This window comes from Saccopteryx bilineata, chromosome 2 (assembly GCF_036850765.1).
Source record: "Saccopteryx bilineata isolate mSacBil1 chromosome 2, mSacBil1_pri_phased_curated, whole genome shotgun sequence".
NCBI classification, from domain to species: Eukaryota; Metazoa; Chordata; class Mammalia; order Chiroptera; family Emballonuridae; genus Saccopteryx; species Saccopteryx bilineata.
Window position 1 is genome coordinate 327,803,766 of NC_089491.1, and position 24,061 is coordinate 327,827,826.

Sequence of the window (24,061 nt, forward strand, 5' to 3'; positions counted from 1 at the left end):
CTCAGCATTCCAGGCTGACCCTCTGTCCACTGCATCACTGCCTGGTCAGGCATCCACTGTTTTGTTCTTCACTATTTTCCTCAAGTTCACTCCCCTACCTGCCTCCCTCTCACAGCTAATGAGCGTGCTTCCAGTTTTCCTGCAGAAACTTAAGCTGTGTATTATATTACAGAGCAGCAGTTTTTATTTTTACTTTTTGGGTAATTTTGTTGTTTATTTGGATTTTTGCAACTTGCTAAGTCCTAGAATTTTGAACAATAATTATGAAAGAAGTTTCTGATCTGTCTTCCAATATCAATAGGGACTTCAGTTTATATAACTATAAGCTGAACTTCAGTGAATAATTTTCTTAAGTATCATAAAGCTTCAGGAACATTTGTGCTAGCAACTTAATAAATACATTAGGAACTACCTTCCCTAACGTGTAATGCTGTCAATTAGATATGTCCTACAGACTTGCAAAGGTTTTCTACTGTGTTGATGTTAGTGTCCCGTTAGAACAGATCATAAAGGAAAATGTGGTCTGGCCAAAACAGCTCCTCAATGTGACACTGTTTGTAATTGATCTGGTTTTGAGGCAACTTTAATAGTGGCCATTCTTTTTACCTTCACCAACTGCTTTGTCTTTCTAGCTCCAAAAACACCCACAGACACGCTGGCTTACACTCTGAAACATGTCCTCATTCTGGTTTTCATCATGCAAAGCTATCTCAGACAACTTTTTCTTTGCTTTCAATCAGTGTGCATGATGACATTCATTGGTGGGACATAATATCACTTCATGATTGTTAATTAGCATTTTTAGGGTTTAGTGTCTCATCTTTGAGGAAGCCCCCATTTCTCAAGCATCTGCGAGCTGCACGTGAAAAGTGTCTACTTATGTAGCATCTTTTCGTTTTGCTGGTGTTCTAAATTCTCTGCTCATTTCCAGTGAAAATAAAACTGATTCATTTCATTTTTAGTATTTGAATAAACCGAAATTTGAATCAAAGTCATTTACTGTTAATAACTTTATACTATTTAAGTGACTTTTTAATTTTGGCTTTTGGTATTTTTGTTAACATATGTGAATGAAGTCCACAGTAATTTGTAAAATTGTGATTTATAGTGTATAGAATCTGGGAGTATATTCAAGGAAAATTAGTAATGAATGCTATGATTATTACTACAGCCTTACCTCAATATTACATTTATATTTGTCTTATAATATTTTTACATGTGCCTGACCTGTGGTGGCGCAGTGGATAAAGTGTCAACCTGGAAACACTGAGGTTGCCGGTTCGAAACCCTGGGCTAGCCTGGTCAAGGCGCATATGGGAGTTGATGCTTCCTGCTCCTCCCCCCTTCTCTCTCTCTCTCTCTCTCCTCTCTATAATGAATAAATAAAATCTAAAAAAAAAAAAAAAAAATTAAAAAAAAAAATATTTTTACATGTAAGTATACAGAAATATGAATATTTTCTTACCTCAAAATCTGAATTATAGAAAAAAATTCAACAAGAATAAAAGCAGTGTATGTTTTTCTTAACAATATCATGATATTTGAAGAATCAGTTCTAAGTCAACTGTTAATCTAATCTTGTTAAATAATAGCCATTTCTGATAACTTAAGAAGAAATCATGTTGGAATTGTTATCAGATTTTTATGAATTTCCAGTAGCTCTCTGCTCAATATTTTACACAATATTATAATTACTTTATTCATTTTTTTTTTTATTTTGGAAGGGAAGACACAACAGGAATAATGCTAAAAGGAGACTTGAAAAATGAATTTTTTACTTTCATTTTCATCATTTTCTTTTTTTCTCCAAATTAGTAAAAACATACATTGTTTTTCTTTGTTTTTGTTGTGTTTTGTTTGCTTGTTTATTACCTTTTTATTTTAAACTTTAGTTTTCTTCAGTTAATATTTTAATGTCAGAGATTGGTGAAGTAATATTTCTCCACACAGAGGAATAGAAAGTGCATAATATTTCAACGTTGAATACATTCATTTGGTACACAAAGACTATTTCACAAGACTTTAATTTGTTTCTACTATGTGCCCAACTTGGGGTTTGACAATGAGCTACAGCTGAAATAGATAAGTTAACAAACAACATACAAACTGTTCTGTGCTGCAATAAAGGTAGCCACAGGAAATTTATAGGAGTGGTACTAATTCAGGTGAGTCAATAGATGGATGAAAGAATGAATGACTATGTGAATGAATAATTTATTTTAATTTTCTAGAGCTGACATTTAGTGCTCTTCAGTCCTCCTCCTGGGTAAAATCAGTCAGATAATTTTGTGTTGCAACTACAGTGAGTGTCCTCATTTCTTCCTTCCCCGCACTCACTAATAACACTCTGGTGGATACAAGTGTAGTTCTAATGAATTCTGGACACCTGCTTTCCCAGGTACATCATCCTGCCTTTAACCACTATGTGGATTGAGGTCTCAAATTGTGACATTAAAAATATTAATTTGGAAATTTTAAATATAATGTTTAAGCATAATATTAATTTAGTGTTTCATTACTAAAGAGGTAAAAACACATGCAATGCTTCTTCGCTCTACATTTCATCCTTGTGCACAATTTTATCACTTTATTCCCTTGGTTTTCTACTTATAACAATTTAAAACAACCTCATTTCTAGTGTCCTTTGCAAAAAAAACACCTCAGTGTACTTTTATAGTTTTTTTCTTTTTATGGATGTTTTCTATTTTACAGCATTGTCATAAAAATTATGTTTTTATTTTCTTTTAACTGTGTAAATTAAGAAAGCTTCTTGTACTGTACTGGATGCCGTGATCCAGGAATTCTTTTAAACTAGGTCCATACTCGGTGTGACCATTTGATTCACTTCTGACATAATCGTGTTACCAGGATCATTGTGCTGTACAATGTCAGACCACATTTACATTGGGCACCGCGTCCTTCTTGATACTCTTCAGCAGAAGTTTAGTAAGGGCTACTCAATAAAATTCTCATGCAACAAACAGTAAAATGTGACCTACAGTTGAGCTTAGAAATGATTTTGTTTCTTTCTGCTTCCATTGCATGTAAGATCTCTGTGAGCTCAAACTCACATAACAGAAGACTTCACCATCTTTTATTTGGCTGATTCAGTTATTCAACATATGATTATTGAACACTTGCTATGTGCCAGGGCTTCCCCCCCCCCCAGGTGCTAAGATGTGGAAACAATGAACATAATTAATCTTAGGAGCACAAAAGTAAATTGAGAGGGAATTGAGAAGGCCCAAGGGAGGAAGTGTGTTTTATACAGGATGTCCAGAGAAAGCCTCTCTCAAGTGCACTGGGGCAGGGACCTCACGGAAGCGAGAGAGCCTTGCAGAAGCGTGAGTTAAAGCATTTCAAGAACTGTTCCCGGAAGAGGGGGCAGCATGTGCTGAGCCCTGAGGCTGCTTCCCATGCTCAAGGATCAGAAAAAAGGCCAGTGTGGCTGGAATAGAGTGATCACCTCACAGCCATAGGAAATATGATCAGAGTGGATGTGAGTGGTAATATTTGTTTAGAATCTGCCTTCCGTGGTTACTTACTTTTACTCCGAGTGAAATGAAGGGTGATGAGAGGCACCTATGCGAAGCAGTGACACACTTTTTTTTTTTTCCATTTTTCTGAAGCTGGAAACAGGGGGAGACAGTCAGACAGACTCTCGCATGTGCCCGACCGGGATCCACCCGGCACGCCCACCAGGGGCTACGCTCTGCCCACCAGGGGGGATGCTCTGCCCATCCTGGGCGTCACCATATTGCGACCAGAGCCACTCTAGCGCCTGAGGCAGAGGCCACAGAGCCATCCCCAGCGCCCGGGCCATCCTTGCTCCAATGGAGCCTTGGCTGCGGGAGGGGAAGAGAGAGACAGGAGGAAAGCGCGGTGGAGGGGTGGAGAAGCAAATGGGTGCTTCTCCTGTGTTCCCTGGCCAGGAATCAAACCCAGGTCCTCCGCACGCTAGGCCGACGCTCTACCGCTGAGCCAACCGGCCAGGGCCAGTGACACACTTTTAAAAGATTACTTTTCCTGCTGGTTGTATTTTCTTTTTCTATTTTCTTTCTTTTTTTTCATTTTTTAGTGAGAGAGAAACAGACAGGAAAGGAGAGAGATAAGCATCAACTCATAACTTTAGTTGTTCATTGATTGCTTTCCATATGTGCCTTGATGGGGGGGGGGGAGCTCCCACCCTGCCAGTGACCCCTTGCTCAAGCCAGCCACCTTGGGCTTCAAGCCAGTGACCTTTGTGCTCAAGCCAGCAACCATGGGGTCTTATATATGATCTCACACTCAAGCCAGTGGCCCCACCCTCAAGCCAATGACCTCTGGGTTTTGAAGGTGGGTCCTCAGCATCCCAGGGCAATACTCCATCACTGTGCCAACACCTGGTCAGGCTGTATTTATTTTCTTACACTACATAACAAATTACTACAAATTTAGTGGCTTAAAAGAATGTATTTATTATCTCACAGTTTCCATGAATCCAGAGTCTGAGAGGATGGGCCACTTATGTGGATTCTGGCTCAGCCTCTCGTAAGTCTAAAGTCCAGATGCTATTTGAAATGCAGGGTCCTGTTCCAAGCTTACATGCAGGATGTTGGCAGAATTCACTTCCTTGTGATTGAAGGACTGAGGTCCACATCCCCAATTTTTGTTTCTTGCTTGTTTGCCACCCTAATAATTTTTTTCTATGGTGGTAAAAAAGAACTCATAACATAAAACTTACCACCTTAACCATTTGTTAAATGTACACAGTTCAGTAGTATTAAGTGCACTCACATTGTTTTGAAATATCTTTAAAACATTTTTATCTTGCAGATTTGAAATTCTGCCCCCCATTAAACAATTATCCTTTTCTTTCCCTTCCCATCTCCTGATAACCACCATTCTGTTTTCTGTCTCTATGAGTTTGATGATTTTATATACTACATGTAAGTGGAATTGTGTGGGATTTGTCTTTTTGTGGCTGACTTCTCATTTGTTTGTTTTTGCTGGCTATCTGCCTCAGACCACTCATAGTTCCTACCTACGTAGGATGTGGGGGGTTTGGAAGCCATTTCAGAATCCTGTCTAGTATGTAAGTGGAGAACAGAATTGTGGAAAGGGCAGGAGCAGAAGGTGGACATCAGATAGAAGGCACAGGAGGTGGCTGAGCCATTGCTTCTCAAAATTTAACATGTATGAATCACCTGGGGATTGTATTAAAGATTCTGACTTAGTGAGACTATGACCTGACTCTCCTAACAGTCTCATAGGTGATGGCAAATCTGCTTAGGGAATAGCAAGATATAGACTAACGATGGCAATGGGTCAGGCAGTGGTTAGAGTGGAGAAGAGACATGGTCTGATTAGGGATATGAGTTGAAGGTATACCCAAAGGGCTTGCTGAGGAGGAAGCAGAGGCATCAGGATGACGTCTAAGCTTAAGGGATGACAAAGTATGTAGGAGGAGCAGGTTTCAGGGCGGAAACCAAGTGTTCAGTTTGGCTCAGCCAAATTAGAATCCAATAGAGATGATCACGAAATGCTATGGGAAAGGGCATGTTCATGTACACTGTTACTAGAAACTTAAATTTTTATATTTCTGTGAACCACAACTATAACTCTTCTTAAGTGTCTTGGAACTTACTTAACTGTATTAAAATTTTAAGCTTTACTGATTGGCATTGCATTTTCTCTCTCTCTTACTTTTTTTTTTAATTTTATTTATTTATTTTAGAAAGAGAGGAAGAGGGAGAAAGAGAAAGACAGGCTGACAGACAGAAACTTCAATCTGTTTCTGTATGTGCCATGACAGGGGTCAAACTGGCAACCTCTGCGTATCAAGATGATGCCCCAGCCAACCAAGCCACCAGCCAGAGCCTCTCTCTCTCCTTTTGCATTCACATTAGTAAAATGAGCAGTGTTTTCTTGTACGTTAGCCCAGGGGGTAGTCAACCTTTTTATACCTACTGCCCACTTCTGTATCTCTGTTAGTAGTAAAATTTTCTAACCACCCACTGGTTCCACAGTAATGGTGATTTATAAAGTAGGAAAGTAACTTTACTTTATAAAATTTATAAAGCAGAGTTACAGCAAGTTAAAGCATATAATAATAATTACTTACCAAGTACTTTATGTCAGATTTTCACTAAGTTTGGCAGAATAAATCCATATAAAACAACTTACTATAGTTAAATCTAACTTTTTATTTATACTTTGGTTGCTCCATGACCACCCACCATGAAAGCTGGAATGCCCAATAGTGGGTGGTAGGGACTAGGTTGACTACCACTGCTTTAGCTGATGTTATATACAGTGGAATTAACACAGCATTATTCAAATCATTAGAGCCATTCCTAGAATCTGACATGTGCGTCACTGTGCATATTTAAAGCATATGATACTCAAGCACTCTCTAGGAATAGAGTTGGATTTTTAAAAATAAAAAATGTCAACATCTGTTAATTTTGGTAGATGCCTCACTAAGAGATGAATTACCTAAATTTCCCTGGCTATGTAGGCAGTTTCGTAATATGACTGATAATCATTTCTTTCCTGGGCTAAATTATGTGAAGTTAGTTTTGCCACATAATGAGAGCTTGCATGGAAGACCATCGTCACTAATTGCTTTATCACAGCAATTTTCAACCTATGTCATCTCGTGGCACACATTAATTTAGTACTAAAATATGGCTGCACACCAAAATAATATGTATGTTTTTAATGATTGGACAAAAAAAAGTAGGTATAATTTTAATTGATTAATAAAAATAATAGTAATTACCTACATTTTTTTTCTCCAAAGTAACTTTTTAAAAAAATTAGGTGCCTGACCTGTCCAGGTAATGGTGCAGTGGATAGAGTATCAGACTGGGATGCTGAGGACCCAGGTTTGAAACCCCAAGGTCGCCAGCTTGAATGCAGGCTCATCTGGCTTGAGCAACAGGTTCACCAGCTTGAGTGCGGGGTCGCTGGCTTGAGCATGAGATCACACAGACATGACCTTATGGTTGCTGGCTTGAGCCCAAGTCGCTGGCTTGAGCAAGGGGTCACTGGATCAGCTGGAGCCCCCCAGTGAAGGCACATATGAGAAGGCAATCAATGAATAACTAATGTGCCTCAACTAGGAGTTGATACTTCTCATTTCACTTCCTTTCTGTTTGTCCTTCTCTCTCCATCTCTCTGTGTCTATCACTAAAAAGAAAAAAAAAATCAGGTGCTTATACTTGTCTATAAGGATTTCTGGTACCAAGAATTAAGCAATCAGATGCAAATTTATTATATGCCATGACCAATAAGATGAAACTATTATATGACCTATATATTATATGTATTTATGGTTCAAGACAAGACATTTATGCTGGACCACTATTGTTGTGTTGGCTGCTGTCATTTTTTTTTTTTTTTTACAATCTAAGGGAAAAGAGATCAGTGCCCCTGACTAAACAGTCAGGTATTGCATGTTTTAAAAATTCTTGCCTGATCAGGCGGTGGCGCAGTGGATAGAGCGTTGGACTGGGATGCAGAGGACCCAGGTTCGAGATCCTGAGGTCGCCAGCCTGAGCGCGGGCTCAACTGGTTTGAGCAAAAGCTCACCAGCTTGAACCTAAGGTCTCTGGGTCCAACAAAGGGTTACTCGGTCTGCTGAAGGCCCGAGGTCAAGGCACATATGAGAAAGCAATCAATGAATAACTAAGGTGTTGCAACGCGCAATGAAAAACTAATGATTGATGCTTCTCATCTCTCTCCGTTCCTGTCTGTCTGTCCCTGTCTATCCTTCTCTCTGACTTACTCTCTGTCTTTATAAAAAAAAAAAAAAATTTTGCAGCACACTGGTCAAAAATTGCCGCTGTGCCACAAGAAGTCAATGGAAGAGATGAGAATGTGGAGGGTGTGTTTACTTAGTTTCCCCTCAACATCGACCATGTAAAATCTTGGCTTTGCCCAGCTTGTTTTCTGAGACAAAAGCATTAGACAGGATGTAAGCTGGAAACTGTGCTGTCGCCTGCTCTTTCCTGGGATGCTGAGAAACTCTGGGATAGCCAGAGGAAAGTTTAAGGCTTGGACTTGCAACATTTTACATATTTTAATAGACATTTAAATAAAACATAGTTGTTCTTAGTACTGCAAGGGTGCTAGCTATAATATGTTTAGTGAAGTATGGTAATGACAGCTGGTTCCTGGTTTCGGGTAGGGGTGAAATGAAGGCAGCACAGGGCCGTGTGGTAGAGGACTGTTCGTTCTGTGCAACAGGTGAGCATTCACTTTGCCAAAATCTTTTTAGAATGCCCTGTTTTATTTTTACTGATGTTAAACAATAAAACTTGTTAGATTTTATGACCAGAAAAGAAGGATTGAGGGAGGAAGGAAATATTTCAAGAATGTGCTGGTGATTGTATTTTTGTAAATAAGATGCTAAGCAGATAAAAATTAAGCCAAATCATTCAGTGGCAGGGATGACAGAAGTCTGAAGGGAGCTTCTTGTGGAGAGTGCTAAGGAAGTCAGCACTATCATCTGAACACCTTTCAATCCGGCACCCTTGGCTTTAGAACTGACTGCCTTACAATAATACAGTTAGGCCTTCTGTTAATTTGGAAGGAGTGACGGCTAAGGAAAGTCATGTTGATCTCTGCACCTGATGTGGTTGTTCTATAGGCCTCTTTTTATATTGCTTTGTATTGACAACACAGAATCTAAATCTAGCATACTAGGTTGTTCTATGAAATGTTTCAAAAATATCTTAATTCTTCCTAAAATTTAGCTTTTGCATGGTAATTTATGAAACTAATTTCTTACCGTTTTTTCCCCCTAGGAGCACTGAATCAAAAAAATTGGGAAAAAAAATATCCAACATGTAATAGCCCCAAACAATCTCCTATCAATATTGATGAAGATCTTACACAAGTCAATGTGAATCTGAAGAAACTTAAATTTCAAGGTTGGGAAAAAACATCTTTGGCAAACACATTTATTCATAACAATGGGAAAACAGGTAAAATGTTTGCATTTTGTGACTTTATTTTGTTCACTGGGCCTAGAGTATGTTTAGATTAGCTTCATTTGGTTTTCCTTTAAATAGTAAACTATGAACTGGATAAAAACTATATATATGCTGAGGTCGCCGGTTCGAAACCCTGGGCTTGCCTGGTCAAGGCACATATGGGAGTTGATGCCTCCTGCTCCTCCCCCCTGTCTCTCTCTCTCCTCTCTCTCTCTCTCTCTCTCTCTCTCTCTCTCTCTCTCCCTCTCCCTCTCCCTCTCTCTCCTCTCTAAAATGAATAAATAAAATAAAATTAAAAAAAAACTATATATAGAAGAAACCAAATAGAGCATAGAAAATTGGAAGTTTAGAGAATATTTTGAAAATGTGTAAAAAATATGAAATTACCAAGGTCATTACATCATGTTCACTAATAATAAAATAATGATACCTCCACTAGAAGATGTGGAATATAGAATGTAATATATAGCTACTGTAATCTAATGATTTCATCACTGCTTAATCGGTCAATCAGAATTTCCTTTTACTGGGCATTAGAGTTTGTCTGCTCAGCCTCATGCTATATTTAATAATTGGGTAAGGAAAAGCAATTGACTGTAATAGAATTTTAAGAAAATAAATTACTAGTCCTTCCATATAAATGTTTAAAATGATATCTGATCCTCAGAGAGTACTCTTCTAAGTGCCTTTTTTTTACTATATTTAAAAAAATAAACATGCATTAAAAATTCTGCTAAATGATAAGTAGACAAAATAGTTTTTAAAAAAAATGAGCATCTTTTCTGATATATTTTAAATGAAATTATCTGTATTTCAAAAAGTTGGGTAAAACCTAATATATTCATGTGGAAGAGACTAGAAAAAATATTCAAAATTATAATAGTAGCTGTGTTAAGGTGATTTATCATTAGTGAACTTTTCCTTTATTTTTCATATTTTGTAATATAATTATTTAAATGTGGCAGTTTAGTTTTAAATCCCATGAAGGTAGGTATTTTTCTACATCAGTGCCTAATACATATTAAATACTCAATAAGTATGTGTTGAATGAAAAATTGAGAAAATTATTGCATGTTATATCATTAATGAGGTTAATAAAAGTGTATTGTCCCAAATCTTGATGTTTTCGGTACTGGCTTTGCAGGCTGTCACAAAGCAGTGAGTCCTGTCATCTCTCCTGTACTTTCTCGGTAGAGTGCGCCAGCTCTTGGTCCAAGGAGACTCACCTTTGAGTTCACTGCTGGCTTTTAAAGTTCATTGTGAAACCTGGAGCAGGTTACTCTCTGTGACTCACTTTCCTTACCTGTAAAATAGGGATTATAATGATGTCTGATGTCCCAGGATTGTGTGAAGATTAAATGTTTAAAACATGAAATTACTTAGTGTAATGCATGGCACATTGTAAGTGATACATAAATATTGACCATTATTGTTGTGCTGCTGTTGTTTTTAATGGAAGTTTATCGTCTGGCCAGGATGTTGAATTCAGTCCCTAATGCCAACCATGGCTTCTGCCTCATAGAACAAAAACTCTAAGTCTGAGAGACATTAAAATCTTGTGTTAGGCTATTGAGATTCAGTCATCTCCAGACAACTGGAGATTAAATATAGTCAGATAATATCTGCCATGAAACCCAAATTAGGAGGGTTTAAGATCTGAAAGTTGCCACTCAGGGTTCAAACATGAGATAGTTAAGCCCTTCAGTGGGGATGGGTGTCTGCCTTCCTTGCCGCAGCCTGGCTGGTGCAGAGGTTCCGGAGGGAGCTCGATGAAGCTGGAGTGATTTGTGGAGGGAGAAGGAGGTGCGACAGAAACAGCAGCCTGATAAGGAATGCAAATGAGCTGAAAGTGAGAAGGTGGGGAGCTCTCCCAAGAGAAGACTGCTTCCCACCACTCTGTGTTCCTTGTCCCTTCACCCTGCCCCCTCGTTACCATCGTGTGCCTTAGGGAAGCAGAGCTTCGGGGCATCAGCCATATCAGAACACCAGACAGACAAGGCAGGTGGACTGGATGACTGTCTTCTGCTATAGGGTCCCACCGCATTTAAAGTCTGCATTTGTTTACATTTTGGGCAATAAGATATATTTACTGTGCAGTTACAGTAAATCAGCTTCCAAAATGGCAACTTGATATTTTTAATTTATCAAGTAAAGAAAGAAAATTCAATTTGTTATTTTGATTTTTAGAAATTTAGATGTAATTTTTCTTTTTTTTGTATGTGGTTTTTTTTTGTGTGTATGTGTATGTGTTTTAGTGGAAATTAATCTCACTAATGACTACCGTCTCAGTGGGGGAGTTTCAGAAACGGTGTTCAAAGTAAGCAAGATAACTTTTCACTGGGGAAAATGCAATATGTCATCTGATGGGTCGGAACATAGTTTAGAAGGACAGAAATTTCCACTTGAGGTAAGTTACTAGTTCCTCTAGATACTACTTCATTTTATAAATCACTGAGAATTTATTTAGTGTGTCATTTTATTAATTTGTTAACACATTTTGCAATTTGTACAGTTATGTTTTGTTTGTTTTGTTTATATCTGTCAATCTGTCATCCTTATTAGTATAAGCTCAGTAACAACCAAATTTGATTGTCCATTTCCTGGTAACCGAGAATACCACACTATAGAAGATCAATACATATTGATGAGCAAATGAATGAAACTTTTCCCTTATTCCAGTAGGAAAAGCAAGGAAGAGGTGGTTTCATCAATATATTGGATAATTAAAGAAATATAAAATATAACAAGAATATTTTTCAGCTTTAAAATTTGCAAAATACATATAATTATAATAAATAATGAGTATGGGGTGAAATAAACACTTTCATACATGTCTGAAGAGAGTATGAATTGGTAGACTTTCTGGGATGCGAATTTGCTTGTTTTTATCAAGAACTTTAAACATTTCATTCTTAATATCAATCATTTCCATTTGTAGCTATTAGTCTGAAAATAAAGACATACTCAAATATGTATGTATAAAGATTTACTTACAGTAATAAGAGTTGAAACAAAAAGAAATGATTATATTATGATGGGATGTTATATATCTTGTAAAAATCATATTCCTGCATGATTTACTCAAAAATGGCTCATGAAAAGATATTAATGATTTTACTTTTTAAAATATATCAATGGTTTTAAAAAACAGAATATACAATAGTGAATATGGTATTATTATTCCAACTTTGTAAAACATGAAATTTGGTGATAGAGTACAGAGTTTGAATCAACTAGACTAGGTCTAAATATGGACTTCACCATTTAGTTATTAAAGATATGGCATCACCTTTAAAATAACTTTTACTTTACCTAACCTTCCAGTTCTCTGCTGTGAAATTGATGTAACTGTAGTTGCACCTGCCTTATGAATTTATAATGAGAATTGGATCAGAGATGAATTATTACTAATATGAAAATAATTTAGGGAAATCCAGGAAACATTAACAGTTGTTTTCTCTTTGTGATATCATATAGGTGCCTTGTCTTTTAAAATGCCCATATTTTTTGTTACCTTTAATGAAATTACTAGTTTAGAATCCAAAATAGGTGGTGATAATAAAAATAAGACTAGGACTAAAAAATATTTTTAGTGTGGATAAGCACATTCAAATTTATAGCTTTACTTTAAAATATATTAAATATCCTTAAAGAAACACATTGTCAAATTTGGTTTATTGAAGAAATGATAGTTCATTAAATATACAACATTCTCGTTTCTCTGAGTTTAGCTCTGTCACAATGTTACTCATTTAGAACAAAGGTGAAAATCAATATACAGATGATGTATTAGAGAATTATACACTTGAAACCTATATGATTTTATTAACCAGTGCCATCCCAGTAAATTCAATAAACTTTTTTTAAGTGAAGAAAAACCCTAACAACAACATAGCCCTGAACCAGCAAAATAAATGGTACAGAATCTATGCACTGAACCTGAGATATTTTTCTTATTTAAAAAGCTCCTTCAGTCTTTGCCAAGTGGTATCATTTGTTTGTTGTTTGTTTAACTCTTGTCCATGTCATCAAGTAAGCAGGGGGACTGAGGGCCAGCCTCAGCTTGCTCTTTGTTTCTGGTCTTCCACATTCTACAACCCGGCCTTCTCTACTCTGTCCCTAGATGGTATGGGAGGTCAGAGAAAAAGTCAACCCGCCTTTGTCTCTTTCTTGGGTTATGAATGTTTCTGAACTGGTCTCCTTCTTTCTAGTCTTCATCTCTCCCACCTTACTCCCTTACCCCGAGTCATGCCCCCTCCCCATCTGTTAGATGAAATCTGCAGGCATCAAAGGCCTGAAAGGAGTTTCTGGTGTGGCCCCTGCCTACATTCCCAGCCTCCTCTCTCCTCTGTGTCACATGATTGATCAGCTGAAATCACAATGCAGGTCACTTCCCATTTTCTGCATCCTCATATTTGCTTGCCTATTGGCCTTTCTCAAGCCGATCCTCTGACTTGAACACACACTCACCGCTTCTGCCTTTTCACCTGTGAGCTTTTACGCTGCTCATCCTTATGGGCTCAGTGTGGAAATCCCCTAGGAAAGGAGTTTGTGATCACCCCAGGCAAGAGCCACTGCCATACTCGGTTTCACATCTGCTGCTTCTCTCTGATCACAGCCCTGCCTGCACATTAATCTTCTCAGAGGCTCTCTGCTCTTCCCTTAATTATAGTTCTAGGTTAGCTGAGCTACCTCATTTTTAAGCCCACGACTGAGGAGCACCAAATTATAAGTGGAAGTAAAGGCTGTTATCGACAGACACTACAATAAAGTAGAAATTAACAAGGGCTAGCCGGCAGAGGGAACTTAAAATAAGGAACTTCAAGAACTCTTGGCATCTTTCAAGTAAAAGCAGAGTCCGTGTGAGTTTCACTGATAAAGGGCAAGACAATGTCCAAAGACAGTAACTCAGACCATCAAGAAAGGCACGTCCAGTCAAGAAAGAACAAAGCCATATTTGAAAAAATACCAGCAAAATAGTTGAAATAACATGATAATTTCTGAAGTAAATTGTTACTTTGGTGTCGCTTGGTAATTTCACAGTGGTCATTTCAGTTCTAAATGTGTCTAACTTGTTTTTCCTTCTTCATTGTGGATGATAAATACTAGTAATTGCAGTTGTTTATACATATAATGATAAAATATTGTTAAATTTTGCAGAATATAGAACTAATCAGTTTATAGAATTTTTAGATAGAATTGATTGAATTGATAAATTATTGTCTCTTTGCTGACTTCTGTGAAGCCTTTGTATATAAGAGCCATCACCATTACATTTCTAGATGCAGATCTACTGCTTTGATGCGGACCAAGTTTCAAGTTTTGAAGAAGCGGTTCAAGGAAAAGGGAAGATAAGAGCTTTATCCATTTTATTTGAGGTATTCATTATACACAGACTTAACACTAACTTAATTTTTTTTTTCTTCTTGTATTTTTATGAAGCTAGAAACTGGGAGAGACAGTCAGACAGACTCCCGCATGCGCCCAACCAGGATCCACCCGGCACGCCCACCAGGGGGCGACACTCTGTTGCGACCAGAGCCACTCTAGCACCTTGGGCAGAGGCCAAGGAGCCATCCCCAGTGCCCCAGCCATCTTTGCTCCAATGGAGCCTCGGCTGAGGGAGGGGAAGAGAGAGACAGAATGGAAGGAGGGGGAGGGGTGGAGAAGCAGATGGGCGCTTCTCCTGTGTGCCCTGGCCGGGAATCGAACCCGGGACTTCTGCACGCAAGGCCGATGCTCTACCACTGAGCCAACCCACCAGGGCCCACTAACTTAATTTTTAATCACATGAAGTACAGGTGTTCCTCAAGTTACGACAGTCACAACACATGACATTTTGAGTTTACGGTGCTCACTCCCATAAAAATCTTTAAAGAATTGAGACGTGAGTGTTTCAGCTTAAGTGGTTAGCATCATCTTTACGGACTATGTGGGTGGGCTAGTTTGGTTGTCCATGGCAAAAGAATACGCAGTATTCTTTTTCTGTGGCTCAGTTGTGTTTTTATGTTCTAGATCAGGGGTAGTCAACCTTTTTATACCTACCACCCACTTTTGTATCTCTGATAGTCGTAAAATTTTCTAACCACCCACCGGTGCCACAGTAATGGTGATTGATAAAGTAGAGAAGTAACTTTACTTTATAAAATTTATAAAGCGGAGTTACAGCAAGTTAAAGCATATAATAATACTTACTTACCAAGTACTTTATGTCAGATTTTCGCTAAGTTTGGCAAAATAAATCTTTATAAAACAATTTACTATACTTAAATCTGTCTTTTATTTATACTTTGGTTGCTCCGCTACCACCCACCATAAAAGCTGGAACGCCCACTAGTGGGCGGTAGGGACCAGGTTGACTACCACTGTTCTAGATCATGATTTTACAACTGTGTTAGGATAAGGTAAGTGACTTAGGCTAGAATATGTTTCAACTTGCACCAGAATTCAGGTTTCATCACTGTCATAGGAATGAAACTGTGTTGTAACTCAAGGACCCGCTGTATTGATGTGAAATATCAAAACACACCTTGGGGAAGCTCACAATTAGAATATTAAACTGGTGGTCATTTTCAAAGAGAACACCCCCTCAGCTGGGAAGTTGAACAGGAACTGTTGTACCCCATTCTTTGGGTATGTCACTTCCAGCTGGCTCAAACTGCTCTGAGTGCACCGATTAGCCTAATTGTATATGCAAAGTGTCATAGTGATATAGCAGTGACTTTGAATCATGACAGTTTAAAATGTACTTTTCTCTGTGGAACACTTAAAAGGCTTAAAAGGATTTTGTTTTTACCTTGCTTCAGGGGAAAAGAAAAAGTGATCATTTGGAGAACATTACTTTTGAATACTTAAAATGAAAATCACTCCTCTTTACATTTATTGAACAGTTCATCAATTTTATCCCATTTTTAGTGTGTCATTCTTTTTTAATAGGTTGGAATAGAAGAAAATTTGGATTACAAAGCAATTATTGATGGAGTTGAGAATGTTGGTCGTTTTGGTAAGTAAGCTATTTGGAAAAATCTGCTTCCTCTAGATTCTACTTTGGATGCATATGAATTTTTATATACATTGTTACAAAATTCATTGTTCCAAAAGAAGAAAGGGGCTATCTCTCATTTCTCACATTTGACTATGTATACATTTCACACTAAAGAGCAACTTACAAATTTTATTTCACAGAAAGATCATCAAATGTTATTGTAAGTAAGAAGTTGAACAAAAAAAGAAATTGAACTTCTCTAATTTTATTTTTGAATGTAATTTAATTACATCGTGTATTTAAAGTGTATTTTATCTGTTCTGTCTCCGCATTGTACAATTGTTAAAGACTCTATCACTTGTAACCAGTTAATTTTATAAATATCAACGTGAAAAGTGGAATTTCACTCAAGTTAAAATTTATTCCTTGGTGGTTTCTTTGATAAGCCCGTTGCTTCACCAATACAACAAGATGAGATTTTTGGAAAACGGTAACTGCCCGCATACAACAAGAAGTGGTCTATTTATTTGATAATATTCTCCTTGCTTTCTCATGGCTCTTGTAATTTGTCACAACAAGTGCTTTTGACAACATTGGAAGAGACAGAAAACCTCTTATTATTGCTTTACTTTTATTAAACACCCACACACAGAGCATTAATGCTTTCCTGGATTATCCATGGTTATTTCTTTCTGGGAAACTGCAAATTTTGAAATCAGAAATGACATCCGTGTGGGTCCATTTCTTGACTGCTGAAGCAAGGTCTAGGATTGATTTATCTTTGTCAGTTACATGTGAGGAGCTGAATTGACTGAACTTCTGAGAAGTCAGGAATATATGAACTCTTGCATTGCAGCTTTCTTTCTTTTCTTTCTCTCTTTCTTTCTTTCTTTCTTCCTTTCCTTTTTTATTGAAAGGTGTAATCAAATGCAAGAGGAAGCTTTTATCTCCCTCCATCCAGACTGCAAAATTCAACATTGAATGGCATAAGCCACACTTAATTTTTTTTCCTCAGTAAGAAAGTGAATTTTGTCAAGACTGAAAGAAGACAGTTAGTGTGAATTCCTACACTTAAAATTGTATTAAAAAATGAATTCTGAATGTTCCCAAACCTTGCACCAGCCTGGGGACAAGAGCAATGCAAACACTGAGTTGTTAGTCCTGACTGCGTGAGTGAGGCTCTTTGACTGCTTCCTCTCAGGTCCTCTCAGTTATTCCTGAAGATCTCTAAGAGAGTGTTCAGATGAGCTCAGCCACCAGTTTGCTCATGTTCATTGACTAAAGTGTACTTTTTAATATCTTTTTTGCAAGCCATTGAGGGAGGGGCTTCATTAGAGCCACTTGGTGCCACATAATACCCTCCCCCCAAGAACATGGATTTCCTGAAAACATTGTTCTGTCTATATCTTGGCTCTTACCTCAGAAGCAGAACTGATGGTCTCTTTGACTGCCTGGGAACATGTATAGTCTTCCCTTCATTCCCCACCTATCTCTGTCTCTCCACACTGTTATCTATGCACCAACTTCTTTCCTCCTCTTTACCAAAAAATAAAATCCTCCATGTCTACCAACTCATCTGCTAGATACTTAATATTTGAATACACTCAGCATGGATGCTGAAGACTATACAGTTGGTAAGTGGTAAAACCAGAATTTAGATTCTATCCTGTCCACAAAGTTTGTTTCACTATACTGTGGAGATTTGTATTCATCATATATTTCAGAACAGATAGGAAACATGTTTTAATTTTACTTGAATGGTTGTTAAAGATGATCTATTTGAACTAAATAAGCTAAGTTCTTCTTAAAATTAAGTGTTTTCATTTTGAGACTTTTTGGATTAAATCTATTTTAGAGACTAAGCAATGCCCCAGTGCCCAGTAAAGTGAAGGCTTCCCCATGTTGGCCCCAGGCATCATTGCTGGGACCCTGGAGGGTTGAAGACCATGCTAATCCTTAGAGAGTGACTCCAAATCTGCAGCTAAGCTTTCAAATCCAGCTCCTTGTTATCCATGTAATGGGAGTTATCCAAAACACAACACTTCAACCATCCAGATCATAAACTTAGTCTTATTATACTGTGGCCTGGTTGCCCATTTCTTGTATTCCTTTCCAAGAGACAAAGCCATTTCCCATGAGCTCCCTCACCCGTACCTTTTTTTCTCTTTCTTCCACCATCCCTACTCTATGTTAGGCATTATCCTGTCCATGGTGTGGTGAGAGGGAGGTTGATGTGGCAGTCCCCCAAAGATAATGCATTAATATTCTCCTAGCAGAGACCACAAAAAAAGAGACTGTTCCTTAAACTCTTTCGAGTTGCACAGAACAGACAAATCTGAGATAACATCATCAGTGATTCCTAAATGGGAATTTTCTTTAGCATGACTCAGGGTGCTCTCTGAATCACCCAGGAATGAGTCAGCCCAGGAATGTCTATATTGAAAAATCCTCGTGGACAGTGTTCATGTAACCTCATCTTAAGTCTCATTGTTCTGCATAGTAAGAGTTAGTTTTATGGCCTGACCTGTGGTGGCGCAGTGGATAAAGTGTCGACCTGGAAATACTGAGGTCGCCGGTTCGAAACCCTGGGCTTGCCAGGTCAAAGCACATATGGGAGTTGATGCTTCCAGCTCCTCCCCACCTTCTCTCTCTGTCTCTCTCTCCTCTCTCTCTCTCTCTGTTTCTCTCTCTCCCTTTCTCCTCTCTAAAATGAATAAATAAAATAAAAATAAAAAGAGTTAGTTTTACATATTCAGATATTTTTCTCTAGTGCTTAGCCCTGTTGTGGTTTTTATTTCCCTACTTCTCAACCTCCTCATCTTTCCCCCTCCTACTACCAAACCTCCTATGGAAGGGTGATCTGATTGATTGGTTAATCACTAATATATGTGTTCAAATAAAAGTGATTGAATTAATGAATGATTGTTCAGAAACAGAGCAGGTTGGTTTAGGTGTGGTTCTCTCATATTAACAATAATGAGCCTGACCAGGTGGTGATGCAGTGAATAGAGCATTGGACTGGGGCGAGCAGGACCCAGGTTCAAAACCCTGAGGTCAACAGCTTTAGCTCAGGCTCATCTGATTTGAGCAAGACTCACCAGCTTGAGCCCAAGGTCACTGGCTTGAGCAAGGGCTCATTCACTCTGCTGTACTCCTCCCACCCCCCATCAAGGCACATGTGAAAAAGCAATCAATGAACAGCTAAGGTGTGACAACAAAAAACTGATGCTTCTCATCTCTCTCCCTTCCTGTCTGCCTGTCCTATCTGTCCCTCTCTCTGTCTCTCTCTCTCTCTCTGTCTCTCTGTCTCTCTCTCTCTCTCTATCACAAAAAAAAAAACAATAATGAGATGATTCTAATGAAACACATATTTTTGCAAGCCACAACAAAAACACACCTTAGTCTAATTGTCTCATAAGAAGAAGGTATAATTGAAAAGCACTCTTGCAATTGAAATGTTTTGTGATATCCAAGACAGAAACTTGGGACATGCATGTAAATAAGAAACAAACAAAAAGCTAGAAAACAGTTAACACGTTCATAAGAGAGACCAGATAAGTTCTGTTGAGGCTCAGAGACGGAATAGATTCCTCGTTGGGGTGAGGGAGGGAGAAATCAACTTTCTTCTAATTTTTTTCTATCCTTATTTCTCCTTTAGTTTGTTTCCCAATTTTAAGAAAATTCTCTGTTTCATCATTCCTATTCAGATCTCACTTCTGTTTCATTCCTTTCTGGGCCTCTGGCTCCCCTGGTGTCATTTCATTTCCCACCTAATTTAGCAGTGACGCAGTTCCTGGCTCCTTCCTCAATTAGAATGCTCCACATCACATTTTCACTGCCCAGTTGTAGATAAATGTCTTTAGAGAAAAAAGAAAAATTATACTTCAGTGATGATGAGCATCCTAACAGTCAGCGTCTTCTTCCTCCTTGTCTTCATTATCAATGCTCTCATCATACAAATTGTCATAAGGTAGACCTGAGCTGTTGTCATCGGAAGGCAGTTTACTTCTGATGCAATATCCTGCCAGGGTCGTGGAGGTTTCCACTCCCTCCTTTTCTGCTTTGGCTGTAGTGATTGGAACTTGTTTCTTCATCACAAAATTTTTAAGTGTGAAAAACATAAATCTAAAGATGGAAAATATTTGCTTATTGGAAATAAACATTTTCCTGTTTCAGAAAACTTAAATCCGAGTCTGAATTTTGATAATCTCATCCTGACATTGGAGGAGAGCAACACATACTTCTAGAAGTTGCTGCTGACCCTGGCCAGTTGGCTTAGTGGTAGAGCGTTGGCCTGGTTGTAGATGTCCCAGGCTCAATTCCTGGTCAGGGCACACAGGAGAAGCATCCATCTGCTTCTCCACCCCTCTCCCTCTTGCTTCTCTTTCTCTCTCTCTCTTTCTCTCTCTCCCTCTTGCAGCTATGGCTCGATTGTAGGGAGTTGGCCCTGGACACAGACAATGGCTCCATGACCTCTGCCTCAGCCACTACAAAGATCTCAGTTGCTGAGCAATGGTGCAACAGTCCAGATGGGCAAAGCATCAGCCCCTACTGTGTTTGCTGGGTGGATCCTGGTCGGGGTGTATGCGGGAGTCTGTCTATGCCTCCCCTCTTCTCACTGAATAAAAAAGAACTTGCTGCTTATCCATAAACCAAATAGAGCTAAAACTTTCTAATGGATAAAACTATAGTTAGGTTGTATATGGCCAACATGATCAATTCCATGAAGTAGATTTTATTTTAGACTTGATGTCTTAAACTCAGATTGGAAGCAGTTATCAATAATTTTATTAAAAGCATCCTTCCCTCAAATTTTCTGTATTGCAGAAAAATTGCCATTCCATAATTTAAGTTTGAAATGGAAATTTTTTTTTCTATTTCTGTATATGTTCAGTGTTTCATAGAGTTTAGAGCTATAGTATACCTACGATCCTCTCTTCCTATAATTTCATTTTCTAAGGACTAAAATCAGGTTCACAAAGACTCAAATCTTGAAAAGGCTTCACTTCACTTGGTATTTTTAATACTGGTTTTATGCTGGAATCATCTGGGGAACCTCTTTTTAAAAATGCAGATGTGCCCTGATGAGATAGTTAAGTTGGCTAGACCATTATCCTGAAACATGGCGGTTGCCAGTCTGATCCTTGGTCAGGGCACATATAGGAACAGATTAATGTTGCCCTCTTTCCCTTCTTTTCTCACTAAAATCAATAAATAAACATTTTAAAAATGTGGATGCTCAGGTCCCATTAGTTAGACATTTGAATTTAAGTGGTCAAGTGTGGGGCCTGTTACCCTGGTGTTTTTTTTTAAATCTGCCCAGATGATGCAAATAAGGGGTAACCAGGGTGCTCTACACTGTACTACCTCACTTAGACTAGGGTTAATTGGCTCCAGGGACTGTTTCTTGATGACCTAACTCGCTTGCCAGAGCAGAGGACATAAACAGGACTAGGTAGTTACGAGAATGGGAGAGTGAACTATACACAGATCTCACTGAGAAACCGATTGCTGTCATTATGAGGGAGGGCTGACAGGGCTGGCACACAAGCAGCTAAATGACCAAGGCATTGCTGTTGGGACATGCTACTGGGAAGGTGCAGAAACAAAAACAGGACTATTCAGGCAGGCGAATTGGGCTGTTTAGGATTCTAAGGTAAGATGACACAGGTAAAAAAGCTCTACCTATTTTTTAATAGGAATTCTCTATTTTGATACAAGTTATATATACCTGTCTCTCTAGCATGATTAAATCAATATTTATTATTGTTAGATGTGTGTGTGTGTGGTATATATAATTATGTGTGTGTGTGTGTATTGGGTGAACGAACATGTTGATCTTAAAATTTAATTAGAAACTCAAAGAAAAGTTAAGTGAAGGTATTAAGAAGTAGAAATTGATAGTTATAAAATAGCCATAGGAATGTAAAGTACCACATAGGAAATATAGTCAATCAAATTGTAATAACATATGTATATATATACTATACATATATGCATGTATATATAGTATGTATGTGTATACTATATATGTATATATATACTATATAAATATGTATTTATGTGTATATATTATATATATACTACATACACACACACACATATATGTGTGTGTATAGTGAAAATGCAGTCCATTCCAACTACAGAATAACTTTTTGTGTCATAAACTGAATGACCATATATTGTATGGGTATGGAATCCTTGTTTTCTTCCATGTTCCTTTTGTATATTTTTCCATAAGATGTCACCATCATGATTTCTATAGCTTTACAGTGTGTCCATAAAGTCACGGTGCACTTTTGACCGGTCACAGGAAAGCAGCAAAAGACAATAGAAATGTGAAATCTCACCAAATAAAAGGAGAACCCTCCCAGTTTCTGTAGGATGATGTGGCAGCATATGCGCATGCACAGATGATGACGTAACACCTTGTATACAGCAGAGCAGCCCACGGCCATGCCAGTCGAGATGTGGACGGTACAGAGGAAAGTTCAGTGTGTTCTGTGGCTCGCTAAATTCGAATCCATGACCAAAGTGCAACGTGAATATTGGCACGTTTATAACAAAGCGCCACCACATAGGAATAACATTACTCGGTGGGATAAGCAGCTGAAGGAAACCTACAGTTTGGTGGAGAAACCCCGTTCTGGTAGGCCATCAGTCAGTGATGAGTCTGTAGAGGCTATACGGGATAGCTACTTAAGGAGCCCTAAAAAACCTGTGCGTGAGCCCACATTGAACTGCACTGAATACGTATAAAACTGGGAGAGTTTTCCTTTTATTTGGTGCAGATTTCACATTTCTATTGTCTTTTGTTGCTTTCCTGTGACCGGTCAAAAGTGCACCATGACTTTACGGACACACTGTATAATAATAGGTCTTACTATCTAGTAGTGAAAGTTTATCAGCTTTATTATTGTTCAAGAGTATCTTAACTTTCTTTTTTTCTTCTTTTTTGTGACAGAGACAGAGAGAGATAGAGAGAGGACAGATAGGCACAGACAGACAGGAAAGTAGAGAGATGAGAAGCATCAATTCTTCATTGTGGCACTTTAGTTATTCATTGATTGCTTTCTCATATGTACCTTGACGGGGGGGGGGGGCGGCTACAGCAGAGCGAGTGACCCCTTGTTCAAGCAAGCGACTTTGGGCTCAAGCTGGTGAGCCTTGCTCAAGCCAGATGAGCCCACACTCAAGCCGTTGACCTCAGGGTTTCAAACCGGGGTCCTCTGCATCCCAGCCTGATGCTCCATCCACTGCGCCACTACCTGGTCAGGATGTTTTTGTGTGTGTTTTTTTTATCACAGTTGACATTTACCATTATATTAGTTTCAGATATATATCATATTGGTTAGAAATGTATTTAGCTTACAAAGTGATCCCTCCAATAAGTGTAGTACCCACTTGGTACTATATATAGTTATTACAATATTATTTACTATATTTCTTATGCTGTTTCTTACATCTCCATAACAATTATGTAACTACCAATTTGTACTTCTTAATCCCTTCACCTAAATTTTCTTTGCATTGTTAATTAAATTTTAAGATCAGCATGTCAGTTCACCCAACACACATATATACACACAGAAACAGTCAAACCCTCTTGGGACCTCAATTAAAATTTTCTTAAGGATATATTTTAATTTGGAGAAAATCAACATCTTTGTTATACTAAATCTTCTAGCCCATGAATATGGTATTTTCCATTATTTCAAGGTTTTACCAAATTCTTTTTAAAAATTTGTAATTTTAAATGTGTCATTTGCTAGACTTACTTGTATTTGATATTTTGTTGATATTATAACTTATATTATTTTAAATTTAATTTTTATTGTTTGATAGTTATATAAAAATAGAATATATTTTATACAGTGGTTTATATAAAGTGACTTTACTAAAAAAACACTTATTCTAATTGTCTAAATTTTTTGATATTTTACATGCATAGTCATGTTATTTGCAAATTATGATATTATCACTTATTCCCATTCGGTGTTTATGATTTTTTTCCTTACCTTATTGCACTGGCCCAGTCTTCCAGTTCAGTGTTAGGTAAAAATGGTGATGGCAGGACATCTTTGTGTCATTCTTG

At 38.0% G+C, this 24,061-nt stretch overlaps 1 protein-coding gene and 1 non-coding gene across 5 annotated transcripts in view; one reads left to right on the forward strand and one right to left on the reverse strand.

The window, feature by feature from the left end:
- Nucleotides 1-24,061, forward strand: part of PTPRZ1 (protein tyrosine phosphatase receptor type Z1) — a 192,373-nt gene that overhangs the window by 94,070 nt on the left and 74,242 nt on the right. For all 4 annotated transcript variants that reach the window (XM_066262186.1, XM_066262187.1, XM_066262188.1 and 1 more), the window contains exons 3-6: nucleotides 8,793-8,972; nucleotides 11,237-11,388; nucleotides 14,264-14,359; nucleotides 15,918-15,984. In XM_066262186.1, coding sequence (XP_066118283.1) covers nucleotides 8,793-8,972; nucleotides 11,237-11,388; nucleotides 14,264-14,359; nucleotides 15,918-15,984 — 495 coding nt within the window. The remainder of the gene's footprint in view (nucleotides 1-8,792; nucleotides 8,973-11,236; nucleotides 11,389-14,263; nucleotides 14,360-15,917; nucleotides 15,985-24,061) is intronic.
- TRNAA-UGC (transfer RNA alanine (anticodon UGC)) lies at nucleotides 14,673-14,748 on the reverse strand. The gene has a single exon. It is a non-coding gene; the product is annotated as a tRNA-Ala (tRNA).